Source organism: Podarcis pityusensis, assembly GCF_964106645.2.
Source record: "Podarcis pityusensis genome assembly, chromosome: 18".
NCBI classification, from domain to species: Eukaryota; Metazoa; Chordata; class Lepidosauria; order Squamata; family Lacertidae; genus Podarcis; species Podarcis pityusensis.
The window spans coordinates 9,839,589-9,865,471 of NC_138043.1; the positions used below are offsets into that span (position 1 = coordinate 9,839,589).

At 50.2% G+C, this 25,883-nt stretch overlaps 1 protein-coding gene across 4 annotated transcripts; it reads right to left on the bottom strand.

Moving 5' to 3' along the window:
- Positions 1-121: 121 nt before the first annotated feature.
- BTBD2 (BTB domain containing 2) lies at positions 122-24,473 on the bottom strand. 4 transcript variants are annotated; one of them, XM_080988999.1, is made up of 10 exons: positions 19,839-20,318; positions 16,399-16,518; positions 14,187-14,343; positions 13,321-13,426; positions 11,173-11,370; positions 6,594-6,786; positions 4,843-4,930; positions 3,996-4,142; positions 3,544-3,632; positions 122-2,151 (listed from the first exon to the last, which is right to left on the bottom strand). In XM_080988999.1, the coding sequence occupies exons 1-10, from the start codon at positions 20,288-20,290 to the stop codon at positions 2,109-2,111; spliced, it is 1,593 nt and encodes a 530-aa protein (XP_080845125.1). In that variant the 5' UTR covers positions 20,291-20,318; the 3' UTR covers positions 122-2,108. The 4 variants fall into 4 exon arrangements, with proteins under 4 accessions (XP_080845125.1, XP_080845126.1, XP_080845124.1 ...); XM_080989000.1 differs by lacking the exons at positions 3,544-3,632; positions 19,839-20,318 and adding an exon at positions 23,783-24,473; XM_080988998.1 differs by lacking the exon at positions 3,544-3,632 and having other exon boundaries at positions 4,855-4,930; positions 19,839-20,317.
- Between the last annotated feature and the right edge of the window lie 1,410 nt (positions 24,474-25,883).

Sequence of the window (25,883 nt, forward strand, 5' to 3'; positions counted from 1 at the left end):
CTATTCAGAATGAAGTTTCCCTCTCCCTATTGATACGCAAAGGACCTGGTCTGCAAAAGAATCTCCCTCTGCCGTTTTAAATTCCCCGCTTTCTCCTTTTGAATCACAAAGAATCCCTTGCTGAAAGACAACCTGCCTTTTATTGGATTTCCTATTTACAAATCAGAGAGAGAGAAACCAGGGTGAACACTGAAAATTATATATATATATATATATAATATGTATATATAGCACATCTGATACATTCATTATATTTCTGTCATAATTAACATGAGCAAATTTCCAGGCGCGTCGGACCTTCCAAGAGGTTGGGGGCTAGGCATGGTGGGCAAGCGAGTTTGTGAAGGGCAGGATTCGCACAAGGGCCCAAGAACCATCGACTGGACAGGATTCTGCCTTTGGCTGGTGTGAACAAACGCCACCATCCCCAGCACATCCTATAACCGAGAAGGGCGCATTAGTGAGATTCCAATTGGGGGGGAGGGCTGCAACTGCAGTTAAATTTAAGCTACTCAGCCACCCAAAAAGTCAGTAGCTGTGCTTGGAACCTATTCAGTGATCTCTATATACAGACTGGGGGGCGTCTATGTACACAGCTCAAGAAGGGGGGTGGGGGTGGAGAGCAAATGAAGAGGAGAGGCAGTCGAAAGCCCCTCCAAAACTGATGCGCCACTTCTGCAGCAACATGCACTAGCGCACTCTTCGGAAGAAGCCAAAGACCTACAAAGGCTTTTGCACCGATGAGAAGCTTGTAGCTGAGGAATGGCTCCATTATCCATACTGGCCATATTGAGGCTCACAAGCGCAGGTAACAAACATAGGGACTTGGACTGGGAGCTCTACCACAAAGAAACTTTTTGCATTTATTTTTTTCAAAAAGCCCAGCAGCGCCAGCGTTCGAGCAGCTAGGGTTCAGGTGATAACAGCTGCGTACCCAAGGCAAATTGCTTACAGGTTTCCACAGGCAGGAGATTTCACGGGGTGGGGTGGGCAAACGAACACTCCAATCAGTGCTGGTGGGGATCCCACCTTTAGCACAAAAGCCTTCTAGGTTTGATGCAATTCTGCCAGGTCACCAAGACGCCCAGGGTTTTCTAGGAGTGGGGATTCTTAAACCTCTGGCTGCTGGGTTTTCGGGAAACGCAGCTCATCGAAGCCCTAGCAAGACGTCTCCCAGCTCGAAAACCAACCCCCAAACGAGCAAATCGGCAGTCAGCTTGTGAATGGGAACCAGACTCAAAAGGAGATCGTAGAAGAGTAAAATGCATTGTTGAGTTGCACTATATTATTATTATTATTAGCAGCAGCAAGCAACATATTGACGATCAGAGTCCAGGGACTTCAGCCACTCTTCAAACAAGGCAAGTTTTTTTGTGGCTGCGAATCACCCTCACTGCCTCGCGTTCAGGGACGAGTCCCTCCCCAAAAAATCTGTCCTGTGACACGATAAGGTAGTTGTCCGGCAAGGGCAGGAGCAGCCTGGGCTGGCCAGGGTTCTGCAGAAAGGGCGTTCTGGGTCAAGCCTTGCCAGGTGACAAGCCGTCAGAAACACATTTCCTCCTTGCCCTGCCGCATCCCCCTGTCCGGCCTGATCCTGGCACAGAGGGGGGCTTCCTTTGGCAGGGATTGTCCATCCGCAAGAGCGAGTCCGCCCCCGCCTCCCCACTGCAACAGCTGGATGTAGAAACGGCTACGTTCACAATGCAATGGTAGAGCCGTGCTGCCGGCCTGGGCAGAAGGAACTGCTAGCCGCCGTCCCGGCCCGACTCAGGCCAGCGAATCGTCCTGTCAGTGGGCTCCCGGTGTCGGCCCCGCTGGGCCCCCAGCCCCGGCTAGCAGCCCTCCTGCCAGAACAGCAGAGGACGGCCTGCGGTTTCAGCTGGGAAGGACACGCAAGGGGTGCGCATGGAGGGGGAGAGATGAGGCGGGAGGAGGGGGGGCAGCACATGGCCATCCGCCCGGCAGCGAACTATCCCCCCGCGGTGGCCCCTATGTGTAGAAGATGATCTCGGGGATCTGTCCGTCCTCCACGGACGTGCCGTTGTTGTTGCCGGCGGCGTAGCAGAAGGTGAAGCAGGTCTTGGCGCCCGTCGTCGGCGACTCGTGGATCACTTTGCGGAGCCCTTTGGTGCCGTAGTGGGAATCGGGGCCCTGGGAGAGAGAAGGGAGAGAGCATGTAAGCAGTCTTGCAGTCAAGCCCCAGGCCAGCATCCTATTCTCAGTGGCCGACCAGAAGCCCCAGGGGTAAACCCTCACACAGGACTCAAAGCACAAGAGCAACTCTCCTGGGGTTTTCGGAGGCATTTTCCGAGCCCATCAATAATTTCTTTGCCACAAATCCATCCAATCCTCTTTTTAAAGCCCCCCAAAGCTGAGGTAATAATAATAATAATAATAATAATAATAATAATAATAATAATTTATCATTTATACCCCGCCCATCTGGCTGGGTTTCCCCAGCCACTCTGGGCAGCTTCCAACAGAAAACTAAAATACAATAACCTCTTAAACATTAAAAGCTTCCCTAAAGAGGGCTGCCTTCAGATGTCTTCTAAAAGTTTGGTAGTTATTTTTCTCTTTGACATCTGGTGGGAGGGCGTTCCACAGGGCGGGTGCCACTACCAAGAAGGCCCTCTGCCTGGTTCCCTGTAACTTGGCTTCTCGCAGCGAGGGAACCGCCAGAAGGCCCTCGGTGCTGGACCTCAGTGTCCGGGCAGAACGATGGAGGTGGAGACACTCCTTCAGGTATACTGGACCGAGGCCGTTTAGGTTAGGTCCACAGCTGCGATTTTGACCTGAGCAATTACAAGGCTGGCGACCCCACACACGAGAGAGACCTGCGTCTGATGTTGGGGCTGAACAGTCCACTAGCCGTAAAGCGTGGCCCATGTTGGGGGGGGACGGGACATTTAGGAACCACTGTTAGAAATTGCCCAAGCGCCAGGCCCTTTTTGCGACTGGCGCACGTCCAATTGCGACCCTTTGGAGATCTCTGGGCACCAGGTGGGCTACTGACATCTCCACCTGGCTACCCCCTCCAGCTTCCTTAAGCAGGTCAGCAGAAGAGCTGGTTTTTTTACATTTAACTCCCACCTTTTCCTCCAAGGATTGCATGCTTCAAACACACACACCCCATGTTAATCCCTACAACGACCCTGTGAGGTGGACTAAGAGGCTGGGACTGACTCCAGGGTGAGCTTCATGACTGAGTGGGGATTTGAACCCTGATCTCCCAGGTCTGACACTCTAACCGCTACGCCACCCTGCCTTCCTAGAGCCCTTCTGCTAGGGGGAAGCTCTATAAATTAAGTAGGTAAATAAATAAATAGGGGGACAGCCAAATGTCCCTGAGAGAAGGATCTGAAATATATTCCTTGAAATTTGAATTTGTTTTATTCTGGAATAAAATTTGATGCTTTAATGTGTTGTCAACCGCTTTGGGATTTTTACTTTACAATATAAAGCGGTATAGATATGAAATGAAAACAACTATTACCACTATACAAACACCATCGGGGGGAGGGGTTAGGCACCTAGACATACCTCAGTTTAAGGTACCCTTTGGCGATTGGCTTATATATTCGAGTTTCTAACACCGTTAGGAGCCCACTTGCCATTCTACTCGCCCAAGACTACGAAAACAAGAACAAAACCACAGAAATGGGTGATTTGGGGCTAGTCACCGTCTCTCAGCCAACCCTACCTTGCGGATTTGTTGTGAGGATAAAATGGAGAGGAGCAAGAAGCTTGTACAAAAGATGTGGATATAAATGGAATAATAAATGGAATCTTAAAATAAAATAATGATAGGAACAGGCAGCAAGTGAGCCACAAGGCCAGCCTTGGTGGATTGTGGCGGTCCCCCTCCTCCTCGCCTTCCCAAGCCAGGACAAAGCACGTCTTCAAAACCAAATATAAAAGGACCGGGAATGTTTGCACACTCTCCCTGAAGGGCAGAAAAAGCTTCCCCCCCCCAGCCCAGCGTGCAGAGTTACCTTCAGCGTGGCACAGGCTGTGTAGCTGACAGTGGGCAAGATCTCAACGGGCTCTTTAAACATGACCCGGAAAGTGTTGGAAGACCCATCGCAGCTGAAGCCGGTGTCATTCTGGCCCAGGATTGTGTTGCTGTCGGTGTGAATAATCTGGGGGCGGGCAGGGGAGGAAGAGAAAGAGAAAGGGAAAAACAAAAACAAAGGGAAACCTTTTAAACTCACGACATCTCTGCAAATGAAGATGTAAACTCCTCTCCCTGGCCTACGGAACCAGAATTCCGAGTCCACCTAGCCCTGGGCTTCCCAAACTTGGCCCTCCAGCTGTTTTGGGACTACGATTCCCATCATCCCTGACCATGGATCCTGGTAGCTAGGGAGAATGGGAGTTTTAGTCCAAAAGCAGCTGGAGACCCACAGCTTTTGGAAACTCTGATCTCGCCGATGCTGTCCTGCTCTGCAGTATTGCGCTCAGACACACACAGTTGTTTTTAACAACATGAAATACTTTTTAATATAAAAGTCAACCCACCCTGGATTTACCGGGGTTTTTCCTTTGCTTCCACTCAGCCACTGGAAGCTCCACTTTTCTTCAAAAACAAGCATCTAAAAAGTATTTGTGGGAAAACTTCCCTCCACTGCCTCCCATCCCTGGGTACCACATTTCCTCAACAACCATCGGTTGGTGGACGGACGGAAAAGCAGATGGAAGTCGGTTACGCCCCTCTCCCTTCCTCTCTTTCTCAGCAGATCCCCCTTTTATCTGTTCAACTGCCTGGCCCCTTTGGGGATCTTTGTCCTTGCCCCACCTCGCCCGCCCCTGCCCCAAGTCAAAACCTGGAGAGTTCTCTACCTGTATATTTACTTGATAATCTGTTGGGCCGTGGATGGATCCATACAACCCGAATCCGACGATAAATATCCTTTTGTTGACAGAGAACCTGGAGGGTTGGAGAGGGAAAGTACAGAAGATCAAGCACAGAAAAATTCTGCTGGATACAGGCAAGCGAAGGTTGCTGGGGTGGGTGGGCTTGGGGGTCTCACAGATGACACCAGACTCCTGCTCGCAGCATCCCTGACACAGCAGCCAAGGTGGCCGGGGGCCAACGCAAGGAGGAACCCAGCAACTCATGGAGGCAGTGTTAGAAACTCAGATATATAAGCTAGGTGCCAAAAGGCTCCTTAAATCAAGGTTACTATCACCAAAATGGAATGTCTAGTTGCCATTTTTGAGCAAGACAGCTATAAAGTCTTGTTTTTAAAATGAGGGACTGACTGTGGATTCTCAGTTAAACATCTGGCTGGTTCGGATGCCTTGAGCTGGCTTAAAAACTTTGAGAACTGAAAGAAGAAAAGTCCCTTGACCCAAGGACAGTCCACATATATATTGGCCTATTCCGACCTCTTTTTCCTAATGGTGACATGGACGTGGGGATATTATTCACAACTGTGAGCAGGGCAGGGGGCGGGAAGCAAAGACAAGCGACAACAATTTGCTATAACGCTGTTCACCGCTCCTGCTCAGGACGCACAGAGAAAAGCATTTTGGTTGCTGAAATTCATTCCAATTGGGTGGATAAAATATAACTGATAGAATTCTACAGGATGGAGCCTTAGTGTGCGAAAACGGTCCAGATCCCCAGATGGTGGAGATGTCAGGAGCCATCCTAGTGTCCAGGCATCTTCACTTGGTTGCAAACGGCCAATATCCAGGTGCAAAATGTGCCTCACGAATTTCAAACACTGCCTTGAGGGCGACAGGTTTCCCCTCCCCTGGTCTAAGATGCATTCCCTGTTCTCAGGAGAGGTGCTCTTTCACCTCTTGCCTGCAGTATTATTATTATTATTATTATTATTATTATTATTAACTTTTATTTATGCCCCGCCCTCCCCAGCGAGGGTGGCTAACACCGGTATAAAAACAATTGATTGAAATACAACTTAGAAATGAGATTAAAATACAACATTAAAATGCAGCCTCATTACAGGAAGAATTCAAATCAAAAACTTTTTGGGGGATGAAAACGTCAAGTCTGCACCAAGGCCAACTATCCTGACTGGTCCTACGTGGGCCAGAAAAAAGCCAGGGAAGTCCCCAAATAGGAGTTTCATCATAGAAGGAGAAAGGAAAGAGGGGAAGGGGATCAAGTTGATTCCAAGCCAAAGGCCAGGCGGAACAACTCTGTCTTACAGGCCCTGCGAAAAGAAATCAGATCCTGCAGGGCCCTGGTCTCATGAGACAGAGCGTTCCACCAGGCCGGGGCCAGTGCTGAAAAGGCCCTGTCTCTGGCTGAGGCTAATCTGACTTCCTTAGGACCCAGGACCTCTAGGGTGTCACTATTTATGGACTATTTAAGGGAAATGCTGCTTTTTAAATCCAGGATGGAGAATCTCGGACGCTCCAGACGTTGGACTCCTGCCTCCCGTCACCCTTGACTGCTGGGAGTCGTAGTCTGGCAATGCCTGGAAGGCGCCAGGATCTGGGGAACCCTGGTGCCTGCTCCAAGTGTTGCAGAAGCCTCCCTCCCAACCCAGCTGGACAAGCCGTGGGAGAAGGCTCTCTGCTGGGAAGCAGGCGAGTGGCGTCAGGGCCCCAGGTCCCACCTGATCCGGTCGCTGGTCCCACTGTACCCCCAGCGGCTCTCCACCTGCTGGAAGCGGTTGATGCTACACTCCTTCCCACGCAGGCAGCAGCGGGGGCGGTCGATGAACTCCACCCGCGGCTTGGGGTTGACGGTGAAGTGCAGGAACAGGCTGACCACTTCGCGGTCGGTCAAGATGCCCGACTGAGCTGGCCCTGGGGAAAGGCAGCAGGAAACATCAACAAGGACAGCGTGAGCGTCAATACCACGTTTTCTGGTTTTTTTACTTGGTCCCTCCCTTGTTCTTTTAATTTCATTTTGCTTTTAATTTGTACGCTGCCTTTCCACATTGCACAAGGCCATTTACAAGCCGAAGAAACGACAAAATGCACAACGAAGCTCACGCGGCTCATAGCAGCCCTGTCCGATGCAAGCAGGTCGTAATGAAAAATAAACAGCTTCTATTGAATAATGCAATGTTCGATAATCCGTTTGGAATATGATATTACGCAGCAAAATTAACTCTCAAACTCTCACTAAATAATCACCTTCAATGATTACAACAAATCATTACTAGACTATTATCGATTAAGATGACAGCAAGTCGCAAGACATAAAGCACTACATTTTTTAAAAAACAAACCTGTAAAAATATTGAATTGTCACAACCAAGTCACATCCGGCCAAGGTTACTCTGGAGGGGAATTTTGTAGTTTAATTGTGCAGTTTAAACTGTGGGATTTGCTCCTGCCAGGCGCAGGGATGGTCACCAACCCAGGTGACTTCAAACGAGGATTAGACATATTCACAGAGAAGGCGATTCATGGCTATGAGCTCCTGCATCCATACTCTCTCCCAACTGTCGGAGAAGTAAATGCCTCCAAATACCAGGGTTTGAGAATCACGAAAGAGGAGAGTTGCTCTTGCGCCTGGGTCCTGCTTGAGGGCTCCCCTTGAGGCATCTGGTTGGCCAATGTGGGAACAGGAGGCTGGATGAAGCGGGCCCCTTGTCGCCCTGATCCAGCTGCAGGACTCTTTAGGATGTTCTTACCCGAGAGAGGAAGAGGGAGAACATGTCTGGGCAACTGTTCAGGGTCACGGAGCAGATTGCTATGGGGAACTAAATCCAAGTATAGTTGTAACTGCCCTGAGACCTGCAGGCATACGGCAATATACTACTACTACTACTACTACTACTAATAAATAATAATAATAATAATAATAATAATAATAATAATATCTCTCCACTCCAAAACTACAATTCACTGCTACCATGTTTCTAGGAAAGAGCTTACAAAGCTGAAACACGACATGAAGAAAATAAGGACAGGAGAAATGATCCTCTCCTTTTCCCACACTGCTAGAAATCGGGGTCATCTAATGAAACTGAAAGTGTTGAGCTTTAAAGCCCGAAACGGCCCTGTATCCCTGAAGGAGCATCTCCACCCCCATCGTCCAGCCCAGACACTGAAGTCCAACTTGAATGTCTTCTGGTGGTTCCCTCACTGTGAGAAGTGAGATTAAAGGGAACCAGGCAGAGGGCCTTCTCGGTGGTGGCACCTCGTGTGGAATGCCCTCCCAGCAGATGTCAAAGAAATAAACAACTATCTGACTTTTAGAAGACATCTGAAGGCAGCTCTGTATAGGAAAAGTTTTAAATGTGTGATGTTTCACTGTGTTTTAATTTTCTGGAAACTGCCCAGAATGCCTGGGGTAACCCAGTCAGATGGGTGGCATATAAACTTAGCAGTAGTAGTATGCACAGACACTAGCGTCTGGCCCCGCCCACCACTGTCATGTGCCTCAGGTCATGTGGCCCTTGGCCTTATCCATCCCTGAATTAGATGTCCTTCCAACTTGGCTTCAGACAGAGGGCATTCCCATCCCACCTGGAGATGCTCTGCTGCTGAGCAAAGGCCCTTCCCCTCAACGCAGAGGTGGAATGGCCCTCTGTCCCAGAAGCTTTAGCTGAGATTCCTGCATTGCAGGGGGCTGGGCTGGATGACCTTTAGGGGTCCCTTCCAGCTCTACCATTCTGTGATTCTATGAGAGACAGTGTCCTCCTGCCCACACCATACACTCTCACACTTTATCCAAAATCCACCACTGGGGGGGGGGGCAGTTGCTTCACAGCTTTTGCGTGCTGCCAACAGTTCCTGGCCACAAAGCCCTTCAGCAAATATTTGCTCTGGAGGGAAAGCTGTGGCGGCAGCACAGCTGCTAGTCTGTTCAGAAAGACTGTGACTGCAGAGGCTGCATTCTCCGCCCCCAAGTAGTGTGTGTGAATGTTTGGCTGGAGAATGGCTGCCGAGGACGCCTCATCGCGTGCTGGCAAAATACCCGGTCAGGACCAAGCCAGTGGGTGCTGCATCCACAATATACATTTACAGCACTCTTATACCACTTTGGGGACACGGGTGGCGCTGTGGGTTAAACCACAGAGCCTAGGACTTGCTGATCAAAAGGTCGGTGGTTCGAATCCCCGCGACAGGGTGAGCTCCCGTTGCTCGGTCCCAGCTCCTGCCAACCTCGCAGTTCGAAAGCACGTCAAAGTGCAAGTAGATGAATAGGTACCGCTCCAGCGGGAAGGTAAACGGCGTTTCCGTGCACTGCTCTGGTTCGCCAGAAGCGGCTTAGTCATGCTGGCCGCATGATCCGGAAGCTGTACGCCGGCTCCCTCGGCCAGTAAAACGAGATGAACACCGCAACCCCAGAGTCGGTCACGACTGGACCTAATGGTCAGGGGTCCCTTTACCTTTTACCTATACCACTTTGAACCATCACAATTTCCCCCAGGTAATCCTGGGAACTGTGGTTTGCTAACAGTTTCCTCGCAGCAGCCACTGTGGTCTAGTGGCATAAGATCTGGGAGACCAGGGTTCGAATTCCCGCTTGGCCATGAAGCTCACAGAGCGATCTTGCAGCCAGTAACTGCTTCTCAGCCTAACTTCCCTTGCAGTTAATCCCCTGTGGGGATTAAATGAGGAGGAGGGAGAAGCATGTGCTTCTTGGGAGAAAATGTGGGCTGTAGATGCAATAAATAGAACAACAGAATTGCAGATCTGGAAGGGACCATGAGGGGATCAAAACTGCAACGTTGGGAGTTATCAACACCAACTGTCCTACACATTCCTACATGTTCCAGCCACAAACCCTTTCACTTTTGCTGATGAACCAGTCGATGAACTTGTATCAACAACCAGGGACTGGGGGGTGGGGGGGGGGAGGGAGGGAGAGAGAGGGAGAGAGAGGGAGAGAGAGAGAGAGAGAGAGAGAAGGGGGCGCTACGCCCAATCCGCTGAACCCTCTGGTTCTTGAAAGCATCCCGAGCCCTTCTGCCACAGCACCTCAAGCTGCCCTCCAGAGCCAGCCCCACTGATGTGGGTTTTCAAGGGGGGGGCGGGAATAAATTGGAAAACTTCCCGACGCTGCCTCAAAATCAGTTGGGACCTGATTCAGCATCCTGCCCTCACGCTGGGCCAACCAGGTGTTCATGAGAAGCCTGCAAGAGATCTTTAAAAGATGCCGTTCATTATAACATGGAAACTAACCAGTTTGACTACTGTAGTTTCCATTGTTACTAATCCATTTTTTTAGAAACTGAATTTTCCCATGGGAAAAAAACAGCGGCAGCAGAGGAATATTTTCTGCTCCACATCACTGCCTGGCTTCCCCCTCGATATTTGCCCTCCACAGCAAGCGGCAAAAGTGCCTCTTTGTTCCCAGGAGGCATTTGTGGGGCTGCGAGATCTGGCAGCACACGTAACTCTGCACATTTATTTTAATGGCTTGTATTTATTCGCAAGCAGCTTTGGGGAGAAGGGCCAAAACAGCTTCCAGTGAAATAATTCACAGGGCGACTCAGGACTAGCCATTGTGCTGTGAAAGAGAGCAAGCACCCTGTCCGCATGCAGAAGGTTCAATCCCCGAAGGCTCCCCCAGGTAGGTCTGAGAAGGACTTCCTGCCCAAATCCCTGGAGAGCCACTGTCAGTCAGTGTGGACAATATTGAGTTAGATGGGCCAAAGGTCTGATTCGGCAAAAGGCAGCCACCTCTGTTCCTGTTTAAGCTGGCCTTTTATGGATGACCATGAGGACTAGAATCTTAATTTAAATTTAGGGGAAGGACCCTAGAGTTTGGCAGTAGAGCACCTGCTTTCCAGAAGGTCCCAGGCTCTTTTTTATATTACTTTTTTATTAAATTTCAGAATTTTTTTAAAAAAAAACTTCCAACTTTAATACTTATTTTCCTTAACCCTTAACTCCATGATGTTTTTGTTCCCACCCTTTTTTTCTGCTGCATTACGTAACACATTTACACCCCACAGTTATTTCCACTATTGCAATCGGCGTCTTTCCCTTCTGCTGCTTACATTTTGAATCCTGCTTGCGACTTCATTCAGCTATGATACTCCCTCGAGTGGTCCAAAAGGGGACTCCGCTCTTCAGTAACAGAAAGTCCCGGGTTCAATCCTGGGCAGGGCTTGAAAGGGCTCCAGGGCGGACACCCTGGACTTGGGATACATGGCCGCTTAGGGTCCTGTGACGTTCAGTTGCTAAGTCTCCAGACCCCCTGGATTTCAAGAAGGGCTCCCCGCTTACCCGCTGCGAACTCCTCGATGGTCATCAAGGGGAAGCGGATGAGGGAGAGGGCTTTGCCTAGAGTTTTCCGCTTGTTTTCTGGGACCACCTGCAGCTGCTGCCGCTGGCACTCGGCCTCTGACCACCGGACCACCGCGTTGAAGAGGCGCACCTCGCGGATGCCAAGGGTGTCCCTCTCCAGGACAGCCACCAGTGTATCTGTCGGGCAAGGAGAGTGGGGCGTCAGCTGCAGGCCCCGGCGATATAGGGCTTGAGGGCAGGGAAGAGGGGCAGCCACAGCTCTCCACAATGTTGCTGGGCAGCTATTTCCGTCACCCACACCAGCTGCCAGCTCACGGTTGTTCATCATCCCTAATCTGAGAAGAGGCATGTTCCCATTTCTTGCACACAGAAGGAATGCTATTTCTTTCTTGCAACATCTAAGATGCGGACGGGATTCCAACTCCCATCATCCCGACCACTGACAACGCTGGGGCTTCTGGGAGCTGGCACCCCCTGAAGGGTCACAGGCTCCCTTATCCACACATTAGGGCAAACGGGGACGGCATGGAGCTGTTTTCATTGCCATTTCATCCAGGAAAGGAAGGAACCTGGGAGGTTCACTGGTTTTTGAAAGGCAGCTTTGAGAAAAGTTTCGCAAACTGAGCCAACTGCTCTGAGTCGCAGAGAATTCTGGGGCGAATGCAGCTCTCACGTGAGGGCAAAGGCCAGGTCCTGTCAACCTCAGTGCTCAGACCTGAGCACGTACTCTCCAGACCAGTCCCAAAACCCCACTGGGGGTAACATTCCTGCCATCCCTGAGCTGGCTATGGACAATGGGAGTTGTAGTACAGCAACACCCTGGGACACCCGAGCTAACAAGTTAAGCACCTTGTTGGGTGAAGCTGAAGTATCACCAGGTCAGTGGGACAGGAAGCTCAGAGAGTTGCAGCAGCAACACTCCCAACACAGCAAAGGCTGGCTGTTCTAGCGGGGAGCTTGGCTCTCTCAATCTGATCTCCTTGCCAAGAAGACCAGAACTTTTCCCCAAAGCAGCCTGACGATCGCTGCCACAGATGAAGAACCAGGGCTCAAATCTGCACGGATCAGTCTCTGCACGTATGCAGAGGTACGCCGTGATGGAAGGAGGAAGGCTGCACATGGGGCAAGCCAGCCCCCGCTGCTACTGTTGGCTGCCCTGCCCTGTTCCCACTCGCCCTTTTCCTCCTGCGAGGCTTGGGAGGAATGGAGCAGCACAAACGAGACCTCTGTTGGCAAGCATCCTGTGTGTGCCAGACAATGGGCATTGTGGCATTCGGCTGGTGGGAGACGGAAGGACAGAATGTCCTCTCTGCTGCCTGACGCAGAGACCGACTTAGTTGGGACACAAAATACCGACCAATGAGGCTTGTCTCCTGGCTTACGTGTCGTTTTGCTTCAAACTTGCATGCTTAAATGCTCCTGCATGCATTTAAAATAAAGAATAAACAAGACGCACAATGCACATAGAAAAGTAGGGTGTAGGGATATGGCAAGGCCAAAACCCTTGATGCACAAGCTTTCTATGCGCAGGAATATCTTAAAACAAGATATTGTACGGTGGAGCATTCAATCATGCTGAGTTTCCCCACCGGCAGCCCAAACGGGCGCTTCAGCTCAGACGCAAATTGGCACAGCCTCAATCGGTTGTTTCTGGGATCAACTTGGGACCCTCAAAGGCTTGTATCCAAAACAGCAAATGCACACACACCAGCACACAACACAATAACCATGAACTGCTGTGCCAATCTTCAGGAATCAGATTTGTAATTGTGCACATCTGCCCAGGGGCACAGCAAGAACTCCCTCCCCTTTGCTGGAAGTCTTATTCTGCTACTTCTCCCTGCTGGGTTTTGCATGAACTGTTTGGCAGCATGCTTTGCAGCTATGGGGACTAGCAACTTGGGGGTTGGTGTGTGTGGTTTTTTTAAAATAAAAAAATGCATATCATGAATTTGAAAATGCTCAAGGAGCATTCTGTGAATAGTACAGCTTCCCCTGCCTTTTCCTTTATTCACACAGGCTCAATTCCAGCCCTTCAGGAAGCCAGAACCCAAGCAGTACAGAGAATTATCCAAGCAACCGACCAACGCTACGATCCCCACTGAGCCTGCAAAGTAGACTACTCACCAAGGTCAATATCTGTGAAGCCTTCTGCGTTGATGGCGTCAGATGTGTTCTTATCTATGTTTTCCAGGCAAAGGCTTGCCAGCTGGGGCTCATCGAAGAGTCTGGCCTGAAAGACAGTCATCAGCCAGCAAGTGGAAAAAATATATACAAGGTTAATTAAAATGTGGGGGGGGGGGGGGACTCTATGGAGGGCAGCAGCCAGAATGCGGCAGCTAGACTGATGACTGGGAGTGGCCGCCGGGACCATATAACTCTGGTCCTAAAGGATCTTCAATGCCTCCTAGTCTGTTTCCAAGCACAATTCAAAGTGTTGGTGCTGACCTTTAAAGCCCTAAATAGCCTCGGCCCAGTATACCTGAAAGAGAGTCTCTACCCCCATCACTCAGCCAAGACACTGAGGTCCTCCTCTGAGGGTCTTCTCTCACTGCGAGAAGTGAAGTTACAGGGAAGCAAGAGGGCCTTCTCAGTGGTGGCACCCACCCTGTGGAACAGCCCCTCTCATCAGATCTCAAGGAGATAAAGAACTACACAATTTTTAAAAGACACCTGAAGGCAACCCTGTATTGGGAAGTTTTTAATGTTTGATGTTTTACTATGTTTTCATATGTGTTTGAAGCTGCCCAGAGTGGCTGGGGCAACCCAGCCAGATGAGCAGGGTATAAATAATAAAATAATAATAATTGACATTATCTTCTCTGAACTAAGAAGTTCCCAACGATGCAACCTTTCCCCATAGAGTTTGAAAGGCACTGTCTCAGCAAAGAACTGGGGGGCAGCTGAGGTTGGCCGTCACGGCCTACACCACCTTTTCCAACGCCCTCCAAATCAGTTGGGACCACCACTCACAACAGCCTCTGCCAGCATACCTGCGTTAAGAGCATGAAGGCGTTATCTGCCCTGAGGTTCTTCTTGAGGAACTCCACACAGTGGGCTTCGAGCGCGGGGACGGCGTACTTCTTAGCGGTGTAAAGGGTCGTCATCACGGTCTCTGGCCCTATCTGAACCTCATCAGAATAGAGAAACCTGGGAGCGAGAGCAGGGAGGGCAGGAAGAAAGCACTGCTGCAATTAAAAACAAGGATTTTGACTTAAGGTACAGCACTAGCATGGAAAAAGTTAGCTGTTAGGTATGAAGGGCTCTCCGTGCCCATAAATGGGAGGTGGGGGGGGGTCTCCATTTTGCACCTGACTCAGCAGCAGCCCAGTCATAGCACACCATCAGAAGCCTGGAGGTGTTTGCCTCCTCTTTCTTGCAATTTTCAGGCACAAGGAGGACTAGAAACCTCTTTTTAAAAATTAAAGATGGACCTCTCTTGAGTGGAGAGCATGGTAGGCTGGGCAGGGCAGGTATGCGTACTTGCTACATAACATTTATAGCTTGTTTTGTTATGTTTTTGTATGTGCTGGAAACTGCCTAGAGTGGCTGGGAAGTCCCAGCCATAGGGGCGGGGTAATAATAATAATAATAATAATAATAATAATAATAATAATTGCTTCCAAAGAGCATAATACTGTACTCCTCCTCCATTTCAACTCTCAAGGTTGGGTGTGAGGATAATGTTAGCCTGAGAGGTAGCGACTTGCTCAAACTGCACCTGGCAAGCTTTGTGACTAAGGGTGCGATGCAATTTGTACATGGCTCTCCTCAGACCGAGTTTGGCACTCTAACCACTACACCATACTGCATCTCAAACAAACCTGGACCTTCAACTTTTGTTTGTTTTTAAGAAGTATATTCACTTGATTCAGTCTGGCTTTCCATGGGTTATTTAAAAGCTTGGTTTCCACGAGCTACACAAACACACATACACACAATCCACCCCCTGGGAGTAACTTACTCTTATTTGCTTTTATGCTGTATGTCTACGCTTGTTTTATTAGTTGGATTGCTTTTAACAACTGTTACGTTTTTAGGTGTTTATTGTACTTAGTGAACTGTTGGAAACTGCCCTAGGGGGTCAGGTCAACATGACAAAGGAGGACCGACAAACTGCAGAAATAAACAATAAATGAAATAAAACAAACTCCTTGTGGACTGCAGCCAAAAACATTGGAGCTGAAATGTTCATTAAAACTCTCTCACACACAAAAATCTCCGTTCTAGTAAAGCAGGAAGCTACCTCATACAGAGTCAGGAGACTGGTTCTGTCTAACTTAGTATTGTCTACACTGACTGGAAGCTTTCCAGGATTTCAGACTCAGGGTCTTTTCCTCACCCCCTGGCTGCTGATGCCGTGGGATGAATCAGGGAGCTTCTCTCATCAGGAACGGTTGAGAGAGCTGGGCATGTTTAGTCTGGAAAAGAGGAGACTGAGAAAAGAGATGAGAGCCATCTTCCAATATCTCAGGGCTGTCACCTGGAGGAGGGAGCAAGCTTGTTTGCTCCTGCTCTGGAGGGGAAGACCCAAACCAAAGAACCAAGAAAGGAGATTCCGACTCAACATCAGGAGAAACTTTCTGATGTTAAGAGCTGCTCCACAGTGGAACAGTCTCCCTAGGGAGGTGGTGGACTCACCTTCCTTGGAGATTTTTAAGCAGAGGCTGGCTGGCCATGTGTCCTGGATGCTTTAGTTGAGATTCCTGCACTGCAGGGGGTCAGACTGGAAGACCCTTGGGGGTCCCTACAACTCCCATCAGCCCCAACCAATGCCTGGAGGTCACCATGTTGGCGAAGGCAGGCCCAGTGGTAAAGGGACAAACTTAAAGACAAATCTCCGGGCTCTTAAGGCTGCCCAGGTCTCAGAAGCACAGCCCTGCTGCCTCGTAAGAGAAAAGGGTTTAATCTGCTCAAGGACTTACAAGAAGGAGGGAGATGGAAAAGAGAACTTCAACAGAAAAGCAAAGGCCGGCTGTGGGGCAGGAGGCCACTTTAAGGTGTTGCACAGAATCTGAAGGCTTGGCGTCTTGAGAATCCTCCCCCAAAATTTCTATATAACCATGAGAGCTAGTGGCTTTAAAAATAAATTTTAAAAAAGCAGAAGGGAAGCAAGCGCTCCGCTGTTAGAATCCAGCCCTTGGAGAGCGATTGCCTGGTGTTTCTTTGGAGAACTGTGTTCCTCCTGAGGAAGTGGGGGCTTACTTCAGCAAAGCAAGGAAAGCCGCCGGTTCCACGTCGGGTAGTTCTATCTCGGAGGACGTTGTAGCCATCCCTCCATTGAACATGGCATCAAAGACCGCACTGCCCACAGCCAGCACAAACCTGACATTTGGAAAGAACAAACAAGAGGGTTCCGGCATTGACTGGATTGCACTCTGAATCTCGTCCATTCCCCACAACAAGAACCACAAATTAAGATTTTGCTATAACCGTATTGCACAGTGCGCTGCCCTGAAGTTAGTCTTCCTCCTCAGAACCTCTGGTGCACAGCTCACACAACAGAGTAATAAAAACGATGCTTAAAAAAAAGGAACAGACTTAGATCAGGTTTATTTACATTGTGGTTGTTATCAACTTATCAGGCACCCTAACAACCATGTGATACCTGGATGTTACACAAATGTATTGAAAACTATGCTCTTTAGTCCTTCAAAAGTAAAGATAAAGGTAAAGGTACCCCTGCCCGTACGGGCCAGTCTTGCCAGACTCTAGGGTTGTGCGCTCATCTCACTCTATAGGCCGGGAGCCAGCGCTGTCCGCAGACATTTCCGGGTCACGTGGCCAGCGTGACAAGCTGCATCTGGCGAGCCAGCGCAGCACACGGAACGCCGTTTACCTTCCCGCTGGTAAGCGGTCCCTATTTATCTACTTGCACCCGGGGGTGCTTTCGAACTGCTAGGTTGGCAGGCGCTGGGACCGAACGACGGGAGCGCACCCCGCTGCGGGGATTCGAACCGCCGACCTTTTGATCGGCAAGTCCTAGGCGCTGAGGCTTTTACCCACAGCGCCACCCAGGTCCCTTCAAACAGGCTGTCAAAAGGTGTTTTTTCAACATAAAAGAACGAAGCACGAATAAAAACATGACTTCCAAATTCAAGCATTGTAATTAATGGCAGAATAAATTGTTTGTTTGTTTTACAGTGCAAGTTATGAATATTTAGACTGCATTAAGAACTTAAGTAAAACCCAGCAGGCTTTTACTTCATCTAAACACGGGAGCAACATGCATCTGCCATGTGAAGCTACCAGCCTTTGCTTCTGCAAAGTTCTGGACCCTCCACCTTCAAGGCAATGGTCTTGCTTAGTGTCCTTAACACGCGGAGGGAGAGGGAGAGAGAACCAGGCAGAAACCTTTCAGAACACAATTGCTGCCCTGACACTAAGCAGGTATCAGTTCCATAGTGTAAAAGGGCACAGGAACTTGCAAGATCAGATGGGGTTTTTTTATTACGCTCCTGGGCACTACAAAAGCTCTATTTGCAAACAGATATGCTTTTAACTGCTACAGCAACCAATTAGGAGACATGCTTGCTCTGAGAACGCATGACGTAAAACGCTTGTAGAAATTAATCCATTCCACCTGAAGCCTGGATCATTTTTCTTGCCCAAAGCCAGGAACAACCAGACGCTCAGAATGAACATCCTTGTGGTTCGAAATCAACAAATTTATCTGCCCAATAACAAATAGTTCTGTAACAAAAGCAAGCAAGCCGAACGCAGACTGGCTGCATCTTTCCTGGGGCCTTTCTGCATGCGCCCTCCTAATAAAGCTATCAGTGGACCTAGGTAATTTAGAATTATGGTGGCATATTTCCAGGGCAAGTTTCCCCCTAGTTTTGGGTAGTAAGTGTGTAACCAGCCACAACTCGGAACCTCTAACATGCCAGAATTGGAGCTCACTCCTTGCTAGCTTACAGCTCTGCCTGCAGGTGCATCAGGAAAGCCAGCTGCGAATAAGCAAACTCATTTTGTTTCTAGTCTGCTTCCCATTAAATATAATCCCACAGCATAATGCAATCTGATAAATCCTAGTGAGATCCATAATTCATAAAAACAAAATCAATAGCATAAGACAACAACACAGTCCAGCAAGGATGCATTTGCGACCTCATGGGAACCTAAGAATCAGCCTTATAGTTCAGTAGGGCCTACACTGGCTTGCAGCAGCTCTTTAGGATTCCAGGCAGGGAATACTCACAGCCCTACCTGGAGATGTCAGGAATTGAACCCGGGACCTTCAGCATCCTCTTTAAACCCCATCCCACAGATGCTTCCTTGCGGGTTGCACAGCCATTTGTCCCTATGAAGCCCCCTTCCACCCCACAGCCCTTCTCAGCAGCAAAAGCCTCCAGCAGCTGCCCCACCCGTCTCACACACACACACACACACACCCCTCTCTCGAACCCACAACTGCCCCCCTCTCCCCAGCTTCCTGTCCCATAACTTTACCCATATTTTCATAACAAACAACAACTACCGGTATAAAGAACAGCCAAGTCCATCACATCCAAAGAATGACAGCCTACGGGGGGGGGGGGGGGGTATGTGTACAGCACAGTTCTCTCTACCCCCCAATCATACTCAAAACCCCACTGTAACCTGCCCCCCCATAATAACTTGCCCTTAAGAGCCCTCCAAATTTAACTGTTCTCAGCCTCCCCCTTGAAAAAGGCCCATGGCTCTGTAACAGGCCCCTACTCCCCATGGCCACCCCCCTCTTTCCACGCCCCTTTAAGTAGGTCAGCGGTGGGGGGGGGGTTGTCCCTCCCTACTTGCCCCCCAACCAGGGGTGCTAACTTGAATAAAATATGGGGGGGGGGGAGGCAGATAAGCCCTGCCCTCTATAACTGGCCACAAGCCGTAATGCGCTCACACTATCTGAATGGAAATGCCCATTGACTTGGGTGTGGGTGGGTGCACGACCCCCCCCCCCAATATATTATCCATTCATTCATTCATTCATTCAATTTGCACATCGCCTACTCCCGCAGCTCAGGGGGCGGTTGCAACACAAAACCACAACATAAAAACGCTGCGATCCTTTATTTGCGCCCCACCCATCCGACAGGGATGCCCCCAAGTACATAAACAACAACCACCACCCCCTGCTCCCCATTTCAAAAAGGCATGGGATATTGGGGGGGGGGCTCCTAAGCATGGACCTAGCCAGGATTTGTTACTGGGGGGGGGGGGGTGGTTGTAAACAAAACCTGCCCTTTTCCCCTTATCCATAGAGAGTCCTTACGTGGGTTCTTATCACGGGGGGGGGGAGCGCAGAACCTCAGTCAGTTATGCATTGCCATTGATTTCTATTGATTTAGCGGGGGGGGGGGGGCTTGGCTACGCCCACGCTCCTCTGCCCCCAACAGTGGCGTAGCGTGGGTTGCCAGCACCCGGGGCAAGGCAAGTCATTTGCGCCCCCTAACCCCCAGATGTTGCGCCCCCCTTGCACCCCCCCCCACGCTACGCCACTGCCAGGGGGGGCTCCGACGTAAATAAAATCTAGGGGTGGGTGTTTGCTTCTGCACGATGGACGTGGCTGAAATCCAGGGGGGCGTTCTTTCGCATGGCCCTTTTTGAGGTGGGGGGGTGCTGCCCTCCAACATGGGGGGGGCGTTTGGGGGTCGCCTTCCTCCTCCTACCTGTGGGCGGGGAGGCGCTGGGCCCCCGCTCGGCCTTTCCCCACCAAGAAGTGGACGTCGCTGAGCACCTCGTTGTTGAAGAGGAAGGCGAAGCGCTCCTGCACCGTCGGCTTCGTGGCCTGCCAGTTGTAGGCCGGCTCGCGGGGGCCCAGCGAGGACGACGAGGCCGAGGCCGGCGGAGGGGGAAGAGGAGCCGGAGGGGACGGCGGAGAGGGCGGCGGAGCGGGAGAAGCGGACGCCGGGGCCGCCGGACACGACGAGGCCGGCAGAGGGTTCCCGACGCGGTGGTTGTGCGTGAGGGGAGAAGAGGCCGAGGCCGCCTGAGGCGGAGGAGGAGGCGGAGGCGGAGGAGGCGGCGGTTGGTGCTGCTGCTGCTGCTGAGGCGACGCCGCGGCTGAGGTAAAAGACGGCGGGAGGCCTCCGCCCGCCACGGGCCCGGCGCCGGCCGCCATTTTGCGAGGGGCGGCGGCCGGCGGAGGAGGGAAGAAGGGCGAAGAGGAGGCGGGGAAAGAGGAGGAGGAGGGAGGCGGGGAACGTTCAGACGCGACGCCGGGAGGGGCACCCCCAAGGTCATCCAGTCTGACCCCGGCGAAAAGGGGGTGGGGGTGGGGGGGCGGCCTCAGCGACGGAGGCCCCGCTTCAAAGGCCGCCCCGCCCCCCCCATGAATCGTCGAATGAGTTGGAAGGGGACCCCCCCCACACAGGGTCATCCAGTCTGACCCCCCCCTCCTCCCGCGCGCAATGCAGCTGAAGCATCCCCGACCTCTGCTTAGAAACCGCCATTGAAGAAGGATGGGGATGATGATAACGATGACAACTTTATTCTTGATACAGTGGTACCTCGGGTTACATATACTTCAGGTTACATACACTTCACGTTACATACACTTCAGGTTACGGACTCCGCTAACCCAGAAATAGTGCTTCAGGTTAAGAACTTTGCTTCAGGATGAGAACAGAAATTGTGCTCCGGTGGCACGGCAGCAACAGGAGGCCCCATGGGCTAAAGTGGCGCTTCAGGTTAAGAACAGTTTCAGGTTCAGAACGGACCTCCGGAACGAATTAAGTACTTAACCCAAGGTACAGTACCACTGTACCTTTGCCTGTCTGGCTAGGTCAGGGGTCAGCAAACTTTTCCAGCAGGGGGCCGGTCCACTGCCCCTCAGACTTTGTCGGGGGCCGGACTATATGAACGAATTCCTATGCCCCACAAATCACCCAGAGATGCATTTTAAATAAAAGCACACATTCTACTCATGCATAGCTGTCAACTTTCAGATTTGAAAAATAAGGGATCAGCAGCCTCGAAAATAAGGGATCCGCAGCCTCGAAAATAAGGGATCCGCAGCCTCGAAAATAAGGGATCCGCAGCCTCAAAAATAAGGGACCAGCAGCCTCGAAAATAAGGGACCAGCAGCCTCGAAAATAAGGGATCAGCAGCCTCGAAAATAAGGGATCCGCAGCCTCGAAAATAAGGGATCTGCAGCCTCGAAAATAAGGGATCAGCAGCCTCACCTGTCCTGGGGACAGTCTACCGGATATCTAACAATCCGGGATAGCAGTGGGAAGCAGTGGGAAACCGCGCTGGAATAAGGGAATTTCCCGCAAAAAAAGGGAAGGTTGACAGCTATGTACTCATGTAAAAACACCAGGCAGGCTCCACAAATAACCCAGAGATGCATTCTAAATAAAAGCACACATTCTACTCATGTAAAAACACACTGTCCGTGGGCCAGATTTAGAAGGCGATTGGGCCGAATCTGGCCCCCGGGCCTTAGTTTGCCTACCCATGGGCTAGGTTGTCCCAGCCATTCTGGGCTGCTTCCAACAGAATATTAAAACACAATAAAACGTCAAACATTAAAACGCTTCCCGATACAGGGCTGTCTTCAGATGTCTTCTGAAATATAGTTATTTATCTCCTTGACTTCTGATGGGAGGGCGTTCCACAGGGTGGGTGCCACCACCGAGAAGGCCCTCTGCCTGGTTCCCTGTAACCTCACTTCTCGCAGGGAGGGAACTGCCAGAAGGCCCTCAGAGCTGGACCTCAGTGTCCGAGGTGGACAATGGGGGTGGAGACGCTCCTTCAGGTATACAGGACCGAGGCCGTCTAGGGCTCTAAAGGTCACATATGGAACATACTGGGAGCCAATGAAGATCCTTTAGGACCTGTGGTACCATACTGGCCCAAATAAAAGCCACACCTTTAAAATTGGAGGGGGGAAGGGGAAAAAAGAAAAAACCACCTGAATATAAGCCGCTCCATTCCTTGCTGCTCCTGGCACTCCAGAGGGGGTGGATCTGCGCTGAGGGCCTTTTCCCCCTTCCTTGCTCTCCCCTCCCAGCTTTGAGGGAGACGGCAGGGGACGATGCACAGGGCAGGTGTGCGATTCAACCACTTTGCAGAGCTCCTGGCACTGTTTGCGCTGCGCTCCTGGCTGCATACCGTAAGGTCGTGAATATAAGCCACACTTTAACTTTTCACAGTCAGAATTTGGGGGGAAAGTGAGACTTATATTCATATATATATGTATGCCTCTGGCAGTCAGCAGTCTAGCTGCTGCATTCTGGATTAGTTTTCATTTCTGAGCCACCTTCGAGGGTAGCCCCACAGAGAGCGCATGGCAGTAGTCCAAGCGGGAGAAAACCAGAGCATGGACCACTCTGGCCAGACAGTCTGCGGGCAGGGAGGGTCTCAGATGGAGCTGGTAGACAGCCGCCCTGGACGCAGAATTGACCTGCGCCTCCATGGACAGCTGTGAGTCCAAAATGACTCCCAGGCTGTGCACCTGGTCCTTTAGGGTCACAGTTACCCCATTCAGGACCAGGAAGTCCCACCCACCCACCCCTTGTTCCCCCAAAACATCATTTGTCTTGTCAGGATTCAACCTCAATCCGTTAGCCGCCATCCATCCTCCAACTGCCTCCAACTGCCTCCAGACACTTAGGACCTTCACTGGTTCCGATTTAAAGGAAGGAGAATCCACCACCTCCCAAGGGAGAACGATCCGCTGTTGAATGGCTTGGACTGTCAGAAAGTTCTTCCTGATCTTTAGAGTTGGAAGGGACACCCAAGCATCATCTAGTCCAACCCCCTGCGAAGCAGGGTTCTCAGCTAGAGAGTCTCTGATAGGCAGGGGTGCCAACTTGAATAAAATATTGTCCTTTGGGGAGGGGAGATGAGCTCAACCCCACATAATCACATAACATCACACACACACTTTGAATGGAAACTCACCTCAACTTTTTTGGGAGGCAGATCCCTCAAATATTTTATTGGGGGGGGGGGCCAAAGGGACCTCAGTCCCTAGGAGTTGGCTCCTATGCTGACAGGTGGCTGTCTAACCTCTGCTTAATAACTTCCATTGAAGGAGAGTCCACCATGCAGGGGAGGCTGTTCCACCATCAAAACTACAGTTACCAGAATTCTTTAAAGCCATAACCGCTTTAAATAGTTTGATACAGCTTTCAATGCATAGTGCATTGAAATTTCCACAGTGGAAAGGAAATGTAATGGGAGCGTCATCCTTCCTTCATTAAAGAAACACAGCAAATGAACACTAGAGGTTGCTGCAGACCACAGGATGAACAGACGTGGTAAAGGAGAGCTAGCTTCTGCATGCAGATTAAAAACATAAGTAAAAATAAATCTGGACCTGCCGAGTGGCAGAGGGACTATTACGTTGCAATCTCTATTCATACATTTCACTTGGAAGCAAGCCTTGTTAACTTCCCTATTACTTGATGTACAAAATCTCACAGCCACGATTCAGCGAAGCTTCTCATGCCATTTTCGACAGCGTGCGGTGTTTTTGTGTAGCCGCTCCCCCTTATTTTGACATCCATTGTTCTTCCTCCTCCCAAAGGGAGGTGCTTTGTCCCCTGTTTTGTTTGTGTGCATCGCCGAGAGCGCTTTCCAAGCATTATGAAATAAATAAGATTACCTGTCCTTCTGTGTCGGCTCTGCAACTACCACCTCCAGAGTTGTCGGCACCCTAGGAGCAAAGGGGCGTTTTAAGGAAGTGCCCCCTTCCATCGGAGGCACATTGGAAGAAGGGGCAAGACTTGGGAACAGTGAATCATTCCAATATAACGCTGGGAATCTTCTCCCAGTTCTGCAGTTTTCGTCTCCTGAGCCCAGGGATGGAACAAGCCAGCACCCGAATGAATAGATCGGACTTACGGGTTAAGGAAGGCAGCCAACCCTACAAAGATGCAGATTCCTATGTGATTACGGAGGGTTGTTTTCAGCGGATTTGTCAACGGTTCTTCCCTGTCCCAGAGGCTCTCCTTGCCATTTGGAGAGGTGAAAGATACCCATCGTGACATCTAATCTTTGTGCCCAACTCAGCTTGCCTTTGGACAGTTTCTTTTTAAACTTTGTGATTCATGGGTGAACCCTCTGGTAAGCACAAGTTTGCTGGTAACGAACAAAACAAACAAACAAAAACCCCTCCAAATGTACTAAAGACACCCCCCCCATCTCTCTTGAAGGCAGAGAGAAAAATAAGGTAAATGGTTTTATTACTAAGCAGAAAGCTGACAGTGAAATTAAGATATGAAAACGATGAACTTTTCATTAGAAGAATAGAGGCCTTTCATGGACTTTGGAAAAGCATTGCAGACAAATGAAATCGTGGGCAGGATTCGAGAAAAGCAATGGAAGAAAAATGGCAAAATAATTGTAATAGAGGATTTTTTTGCAATAAAGATATAATGCAGTAGAAAAGGTTTGAGTAAAAACACTGCGGATGAGGGTGGAAAGTCAACTCGTGAACCAATGCAATTATCTGATTTGAAGGTCATTGTGAAAACATGGGGGGGGGGAATTAATATTGCACATAATTGTTTTATTTATTTGGTTTCTTACCCGCCCGTCACTCTAACGTCCGAGGGTAGCTTGCATATATTCAACAATTCAATATAAAAAAATACTAGTTGCAAGAATAGGGTGGGTCCTAAAAGATACTTATAGCACAAACATCGAAAGGTCAGACTTAAAGAGGTGAGTCACAGAGAAAAAACCAGAAAGCAAAAACTCTTTTCGAAATGTGCCTGAATTAGCTGCGTTTGCCTTATTTATAACCCAGGCCTCTTGCTCACCTGTATGGAAGCTTTGACTATCCAAGGCTGCTAGGCATGATGGCGAGATACTCTTGAGAATCACGGTCGCTGGGGAGGAGGAACAGGGAGGTTGCCAAGGTGATCATGACCCGCTGTTGAGTTTCCCAGAAGCATATAGACAACTGCTGTATCCAAGATGTTGTTGGAGCAGATGAGTCTCTGGTCTGGTCATGCTACAGGGCTTATCTGACATTTTTACATGCACCACCCTTTATCCAGCAAGCTGTACAAAGCTGTGTACCTGCTGCCACCAACACAATTCATTTTACCCCCTACAACAACCCTGTGGGGTAGGTTGCGCCAAGAGGTAGCAACTGTCCCAAGGTTACCTTGACATTCATTCATGGCCCTGAGACGATTTAACCAGGGCGTATGGAGTGCTGTATGGAAGTGAGAGCTGCACCATAAAGAAGGCTGATTGCCGAAGAATGGATGCTTTTGAATTGTGGTGCTGGAGGAGACTCTTGAGAGTCCCATGGACTGCAAGAAGATCCAACCTCTCCATTCTGAAGGAAATCAGCCCCGAGTGCTCACTGGAAGGACAGATCCTGAAGCTGAGGCTCCAAGACTTTGGCCACCTCATGAGAAGAGAAGACTCCCTGGAAAAGACCCTGATGTTGGGAAAGATGGAGGGCACAAGGAGAAGGGGACGATGGAGGACGAGATGGTTGGACAGTGTTCTCGAAGCTACTAACAGAGTTTGACCAAACTGCGGGAGGCAGTGGAAGACAGGAGTGCCTGGCGTGCTCTGGTCCACGGGGTCACGAAGCGTCGGACACAACTAAACAATGTGTAATGTACCTCTGGTGGTGGGAGACACATCCTGCTCCTTCTGGGGCAGTTTGTCCACCTTTGGTCCCCACCAGCACTCAGCTCTCACCTGTGGCTCCTAGAAGCTGCCAGCAGGTGACAGCAGCCACA